We start from the raw sequence: 8238 nt of genomic DNA, 5'->3' as shown, positions 1-8238 counted from the left end.
GAAAACTCACGCAACTTTGCACACTCCTCAGAAGTGGAGAAAATTTACCTTTTTTATGGTTCTCTTGAAGAGGGCGTGGCAAAATGACTCGACAGCGCCACCTAGAAAAATTAAACGGACAAGCCCCCGATCCACGAATCACGCACATGCACAAAAATTGGCACACACCTCAAACATGCCAAAACATACAAAAAAGTCTCTTGGAGCCATATCTCAAACCCAACAGGAAGTTGGATATTTTTGACTTCCTGCGACGAAAAAGTGGCGTTTTTGCCATTTCCAGGCGTTGTATTTTAACGAACTCCTCCTAGGGATTTTATCCGATCGACACCAAAATTGGGTTTTGTCATCTAAAGGCCTTGGCGATGTTAAATTGCGAAGCTTTAGAGTTTTCATCGATGGGCGTGTCCGTGGCGGCCTCGCAAACTTTGACGATTCGCCACAAAACAGGAAGTCGTTATAACTCAGGCATGCATTATCCGATCTGCCTCAAAATTCACACGCTTGATAACAGTCCTGACCTGAACACGTTTACATGCCTATATCTAGATACAGATATAGCGCCACCTGCTGGCCACAGGAAATGACTTGTTTTACAGTGTAACAAACTCCTCCCACAAATTTTTTCGTATCAGCACCAAATTTGAGTGGTGTCATCTGAAAGCTCTATCGGTGATATATTGTAAATATCTAGAGTTTTCGCAGAGGGGCGTGTCCGTGGCGGCATGACAAACCTCAACGCTTCGCCATGAAACAGGAAGTCCTCATAACTCAACCACACAAAGTCCGATCTGCCTGAAACTTCACATGGTTGATAAATGTCCTCCCCTGAACACATCCACATAACAATATTGAAGTGGGCGTGGCAAAATGACTCGACAGCGCCACCTATAAAAATTAAACGGACGAGCCCCCGATCTACGAATCATGCACATGCGCGAAAATTGGCACACACCTCAGACACGCCAAAACATACGAAAAAGTCTCTTGGAGCCATATCTCAAACCCAACAGGAAGTCAGATATTTTTAACTTCCTGCTGCAAATATGTGGCATTTTTGCCATTTCCAGGCGTTGTATCTTAACGAACTCCTCCTAGGGATTTTATGCTATCGACACCAAAATTGGGTTTTTGTCATCTAAAGGCCTTGGCGATGTTAAATTGCGGAGCTTTATAGTTTTTGTCGATGGGCGTGTCCGTGGCGGCTCCGCAAACTTTGACGATTCGCCACAAAACCGGAAGTCATTATAACTTAGGCATGCATTATCCGATCTGCCTCAAAATTCACATGTTTGATAAGAGTCTAGACCAGAACAAGTTTACATGCCAATATCCAGATACAGTTATAGCGCCACCTACTGGCCACAGGAAATGACATGATTTACAGAGTAATAAACTCTTCCCACAAATTTTTTTGTATCAGCACCAAATTTGAGTGGTGTTATCTGAAAGCTCTAGCGATGATATATTGTGAAGATCAAGAGTTTTTGCAGAGGGGCGTGTCCGTGGCGGCCTGACAAACCTCAACGCTTCGCCATGGAACAGGAAGTTATTATAACTCAACCACACAATGCCTGATCTGCCTGAAACTTCACATGATTGATAAAAGTCCTCTTCTGAACACATCTACATAACAATATTGAGTCAGTCATAGCGCCACCTGCTGGCAAAAGGTAGATTGGCTTATAACTCAACCACACAAACTCCGATCTGCCTTAAACTTCACATGGTTAATTAAATTCCATTACTGAAGGCATCTACATGCCAATCTTAAATCACAGTTATAGTGCCACCTGCTGGCAGATGGTAGTTTGCAGTATAACTCAACCACACAAAGTCCGATCTGGCTGAAACTTCACATGGTTAATAAAAGTCCTCTCCTGAACATATCTACATAACAACATTGAGTCTGTCATAGCGCCACCTGCTGACAAAAGGCAGTTTGGCTTATAACTCAGCCAAACAATGTCCGATCTGCCTAAAACTTCACATGGTTGATAAGTTTCCTCTCCTGAAGACATCTACATGCCAATCATGAGTCACAGTTATAGCGCCACCTGCTGACAGGAGGAAATTTGGCATAAATCTGTGATTTTTCTCAGATTTTTTTTTTATATATCGGCTTAAATTATTACTGTTCGCTTTTTTCTTTCACCCTGTGGCCACCGGGCGGCGGTGAGCCCGGGTGCGAGGTCCCTATCATCGCTGCTTGCAGCTTTAATTCTTCTTCTTCTTCTTCTTCTTCTTCTTCTTCTTCTTCTTCTTCTTCCGCGGAATGAATCGCGGTTTTGAGGGGCTAAACATGCCCGAAAACTCACGCAACTTTGCACACGCCTCAGAAGTGGCGAAAATTTACGTTTGTTTTGGGCTTCGGAAGTGGGCGTGGCAAAATGACTCGACAGCGCCACCTAGAAAAATTAAACGGACGAGCCCCCGATCCACGAATCACGCACATGCACGAAAATTGGCACACACCTCAAACATGCCAAAACATACGAAAAAGTCTCTTGGAGCCATATCTCAAACCCAACAGGAAGTTGGATATTTTTAGCTTCCTGCGGTGAAAAAGTGGCGTTTTTGCCATTTCCAGGCGTTGTATTTTAACGAACTCCTCCTAGGGATTTTATCCAATCGACACCAAAATTGGGTTTTGTCATCTAAAGGCCTTGGCGATGTTAAATTGCGAAGCTTTAGAGTTTTCGTCGATGGGCGTGTCCGTGGCGGCCTCGCAAACTTTGATGATTCGCCACAAAACAGGAAGTCGTTATAACTCAGGCATGCATTATCAGATCTGCCTCAAAATTCACACGCTTGATAAGAGTCCTGACCTGAACACGTTTACATGCCAATATCCAGATACAGTTACAGCGCCACCTGCTGGCCACAGGAAATGACATGTTTTACAGTGTGACAAACTCCTTCCACAAATTTTATCGTATCAGCACCAAATTTCAGTGGTGTTATCTGAAAGCTCTAGCGATGATATATTGTGAAGATCTAGAGTTTTCGCAGAGGGGCGTGTCCATGGCGGCATGACAAACCTCAACGCTTCGCCATGGAACAGGAAGTCCTTATAACTCAACCACACAATGTCCGATCAGCCTGAAACTTCATATGGTTGATAAAAGTCCTCCCTTGAAAACATCCACATAACAATATTGAAGTGGGCGTGGCAAAATGACTCGACAGCGCCACCTACAAAAATTAATCGGACGAGCCCACTATATACGAATCACGCACATGCACGAAAATTGGCACACACCTCAAACATGCCAAAACATACGAAAAAGTCTCTTGGAGCCATATCTCAAACCCAACAGGAAGTCGGTTATTTTTAACTTCCTGCTGCGAAAAAAGTGGCTTTTTTGCCATTTCCAGGCGTTGTATTTTAACGAACTCCTCCTAGGGATTTTATCTGATCAACACCAAAATTTGGTTTTGTCATGTAAAGGCCTTGGCGATGTTAAATTACGAAGCTTTAGAGTTTTCATCGATGGGCGTGTCTGTGGCGGCCTTGCAAACTTTGACGATTCGCCACAAAACAGGAAGTTGTTATAACTCAGGCATGCATTATCCGATCTGCCTCAAAACTCACTCATTTGATAACAGTCCTGACCTGAATACGTTTATATGCTGATATCCAGATAGAAATATAGCGCCACCTGCTGGCCACAGGAAATGACATGTTTTACATTGTAATATACTCCTTCCGCAAACTTTATTATATCAGCACCAAATTTGAGTGATGTTATTTGAAAGCTCTAGCGATGATATATTGTAAAGATCTAGAGATTTTGCAGAAGGGCGTGTCCATGGCGGCATGACAAACCTCAACGCTTCGCCATGGAACAAGAAATGCTTATAACTCAACCACACAATGTCCGATCTGCCTGAAACTTCACATGGTTGATGAAAGTCCTCTCCTAAGCACATCTACATAATTATATTGAGTCTGTCATAACGCCACCTGCTGGCAGAAGATAGTTTGGCTTATAACTCAGCCACACAAAGTCTGACCAGCCTGAAAATTTACATGGTTGATTAAAATCCTCTCCTGAAGACATCTGCATGCCAATATCGAGTCACAGTCATAGCGCCACCTGCTGGCAACAGGAAATTACATATAACTCAGCCAAACAATGTCCGATCTGGCTGAAAATTCACATGGTTGATAAGATTCCTCTACTGAAGGCATCTACATGCAAATCTTGAGTAACAGTCATAGCGCCACCTGCTGACACGAGGAAGTTTGGCATGAATGTGTGGTTTTCTCAGGATCTTTATATAAATCGGCTTAAATTAATGTTGTTCGCTGTTCTCTGTCATCCTGAGGCCAATGGGCGGCGGTGAGCCCGGGTGCGAGGTCCCTTTCATCGCTGCTTGCAGCTTTAATTATATATTTTTTTTTTTTTACATTGGGATATTTTGTTTTTCCCCTATATATAGCTGTGTTTACAAAGAATTTGTTTATTTAAATTGATTAGAATTGATTCTGTAGGGGAGTGAATCCTGCAGTAAATATGAAGTTAGAAATTATATAATATCTTATGCCTAAATGCTTTAGAGTTTAATAAAATGCTCACAACAGAAATAAATGCAGATGACAATTTTTCACTCTATCACGTGTTCTGATCTGTGACTATTATCCAAGCATTGGTTTTCGTGAAATGTGACTATCGTATATGCAGTAAAAATGCTGAAACTATGTATTGTGTAGCCCTAAATTGCAGTTCAGTTTCTACAATAAAGCTGCTCTTTAATGTTTGTATACTCCTGCAAATCTGGAGACCATTTTTTGTACGTGGATTACGTAATTAGCTGAATTTGGCTATTGACGGTTTGACAAGATCTAGGATTGTTTCATTGTTTAAAACTCATCCGAGAGTTTTTGTCATAGCAACAGTTCTGGTAGCTCAAACCTGCTCGGAGCAGGCTAATTTCATATAAACAGGATTAGATCGGCTCATTTCAAGCAAAGGTGATACTGAAAGTATGTACCGAATGCTAATATTTTCTTACAGTAATTGTTACTTAGGAAAATATAGTAAAAATGTTTAAATATATATATATATATAAATAAAATTTATGCAATCTGCACTCTGAATTAAAAGTACAAAGACTGTCACAGGGTGGTTCTCCCCAAGAGCTTCAAAGAGAACATTTTTTTATTATTTATTTTTATTAATGTATTTATACAAAATTAATTTATACAGCCAGTTATTCCTTACACTAACTAAAATAACTAAATAAATGGCTAATGACTAAAATTAGTTAAAAAAAAACTAAATAAATGGCTAAATACTCTTGAAACATAAAAGTATAAAGCCTGTAGACCACAACAAAGGTGGAAAGTTGCTGCGTTTCATATTTAACAAACCGTTTTCTGCTAATTTGATGTAATTTTGCTCACATGGATAATTAAATATTAATAAGATGATGTCATTACGATGCTGTGCCGTCAGCCAATGGTTGCATTGCTGATCATAATTTTGAGTATCGATAGATTTATCCTTCACAACATACGCAGCGATCTCAGATCAGTTCATCCAGACATTTTAATCTAATTTACGAACTTGTTTGAAGAACCATAATAGCCAGGGATTAGTTATCCACATTAAAAGATCCAGGATCTGCCAAATCATCTTAGATCATTTAAGTGAGGTATAAAGAATGGACCCCTGATCTCAACTGATTGACTGGAGGTAATAAATCCAAACCATTTTAGTGGCAATGAAGTTGGAGACCTCATTGCCACACCTACCTGTTACATCATCATCACAGACCAATGATGTATTTCTAACATTTTACAAACTCCCAATAGAAAATCTAATCATGAAATTGAAATAACCTCAGAATCATTTTTTTTATTCACTTCAAGTGTATTGGGGCTTTTATTTATTAAGTGTACTGGGGCTTTTATAAATTAAATTTAAATTGTGTGATTTTTGCTATAATATCTTTAAAATGCATTTATAAATTCTAAATAAACGCTGGTGTAATATATAAATTTACACTGGTCCTTAAGGTTTCAGGGACCAAAAGCTGTTGTAATATACTTTTGGATTAAGGCAATTTCTGAAATATATCCCTCAATATATTAAAGGAGCATGACAATTTCTCTTGTATTTCCTCTTTGGAAGTGTTTTGTTGTTCATTATTTTACCTTGTCTGTAAATTCAGCAATATCAAGGTGAACTGAAAGCAGCGCAGCTTCTGGCAGAGACAGGAGAGAAGGAGCGCGAGCGGAGAGAAGAGCTGGAGAAGGAGTATCAGAGGATTAAAGAAGAACTAGACAGACTGCCTGCTCTTCAGAAGGAGCTGGAGCAGGAGAACGAGAGAATGAAAGAAGAAAGTGCAAGAGCGCAGAAAGAGCTGGAGGCGCTGCCGTCGCTGCAGAGCGAACTGGAGCATCTGAGAGCTCAAGTTTCCCAGCTCACAGGTGCAGTGAACACACACGCACACTGACAGTAACAGTCCATCAGTCGAACGCATCTGTTCTGATTTATTTTTCTTAAAAAAAGAAAAAGATTAAAAGCCAGAATCACTTGCATGTTTTTACCTTGATGCACTGTTAAAAATGGAAAAAATGTAATAAGTGATATTAAAAAAAAGTATGATATGTTTTTTTGTGCCTGTAACACTTTACAATAAGGTTCAATAAGTTAATGTTAGTTAATATAATAATGCGTATACAAACGATGAGCAATACATTTGATACAGTATTTATTACAGTAATTTATCTTTGCTAAAATTAGTTAATGGAAGTAAACTCTTTTGATGTTAGTTCATGTTAACTCTTAGTGTAATTTTTGTAACTGTGGAAAGTGTGTTATCCAAAAAATAAGAAAATACTAAATTGTCACTTGTTTTAAATTTACCTTGGGAAATTAGAAATATCTGTCCATGGCTATCTCCCACCACCAGTTACAAATATTAAGCAAGCAAACAAATAAACAAATAAATAAATAAATAAATAAATAAATAAATAAATAAATAAATAAATAAATAAATAAATAAACAATGTGAACCAGAAATTGCATCCATTTAAATAAAGTTTGTATTCATCAATAAAAAGGTGCTTTTCACTTTTTACAAATACAAAGAAAAGAAAAACCACAGCAATTACAACAAAAGAAAATAACAAAAACAACAACAACAACAAAAACTCAGCACTTAGAACTTAAATGAAAGTAAATACCAATAAGAAAAAAAGCACAACTTTAGATTTTAATACATTTTAAACTAAAATTAATAAATGTTGTACTGCACAAGTACTGATCATGTTAGTAAATACATTAACTAATGAAACCTTATTGTAAAGTGTGAACATTGTTTCATAATGTTTAACAATTACATATAAATATGCAAAATCAGCAAACAAATATTGCCCTAATTATTTATTAGTTAATATTTGATAGTTCCTATTAAAACTACTTTTTAAATATATATATATATACTGTATGCAGTTAAAAGTCAGAATTATTAGCCCCCCCTGAATTATTATGACCCGTTTATTTTTTTCCCCAATTTCTGTTTAATGGAGGGAAGATTATTTCAACACATTTTTAAGCGTAATAGTTTTAAAAACCTATTTCTAATAACTGATTTATTTTATCTTTGCCAGTTTATCTTTGCCAGCTGACAGTAATTAATATTTTACTTGATATTTTTTTAGACACTTCTATACAGCTTAAATTGACATTTAAAGGCTTAACTAGGTTAATAAGGTGAACTAGGCAGGTTAGGGTAATTAGGCAAGTTATTCTATAACAATGTTTTTTTTCTGCAGACTATCGAAAAAAATATTTGCTCAAAGGGGCTAATAATTTTGTCCCAAAAATAGTTTTTCAAAACTGCTTTTATTCTAGTCGAAATAAAACAAATAAGACTTTTTGCAGAAGAAAAAATATTATCAGACATACTGTGAAAATGTTCTTGCTCTTTTAAATACCATTTAGGAAATATTTAAAAAAGAATAAGAATATATATAAGTATGTGTGTGTGTGTGTGTGCATATATATATATATATATATATATATATATATATATATATATATATATATATATATATATATATATATATATATATATATATATATACACACACATTATAAATAAAATGTGTATGTGTGTGTTAAATATTTTATATATAGACATACCGGCCACTTTATTAGGTACACCTGTCCAACTGCTCGTTAAAGCAAATTTCTTATCAGCCAATCACATGGCAGCAACATG

At 37.2% G+C, this 8238-nt stretch overlaps 1 protein-coding gene across 8 annotated transcripts in view; it reads left to right on the top strand.

Moving 5' to 3' along the window:
* The window catches only part of pbxip1b (pre-B-cell leukemia homeobox interacting protein 1b), a 99256-nt gene that overhangs the window by 85249 nt on the left and 5769 nt on the right, over positions 1-8238 (top strand). For all 8 annotated transcript variants that reach the window (NM_001079956.2, XM_087285742.1, XM_087285740.1 and 5 more), the window contains 1 exon segment: positions 6181-6439. In NM_001079956.2, coding sequence (NP_001073425.2) covers positions 6181-6439 — 259 coding nt within the window.

This window comes from Danio rerio, chromosome 16 (assembly GCF_052040795.2).
Source record: "Danio rerio strain M-AB ecotype USA chromosome 16, GRCz13ab, whole genome shotgun sequence".
Lineage (NCBI taxonomy): Eukaryota > Metazoa > Chordata > Actinopteri > Cypriniformes > Danionidae > Danio > Danio rerio.
This window is presented reverse-complemented; position numbering and strand designations above follow the sequence as displayed.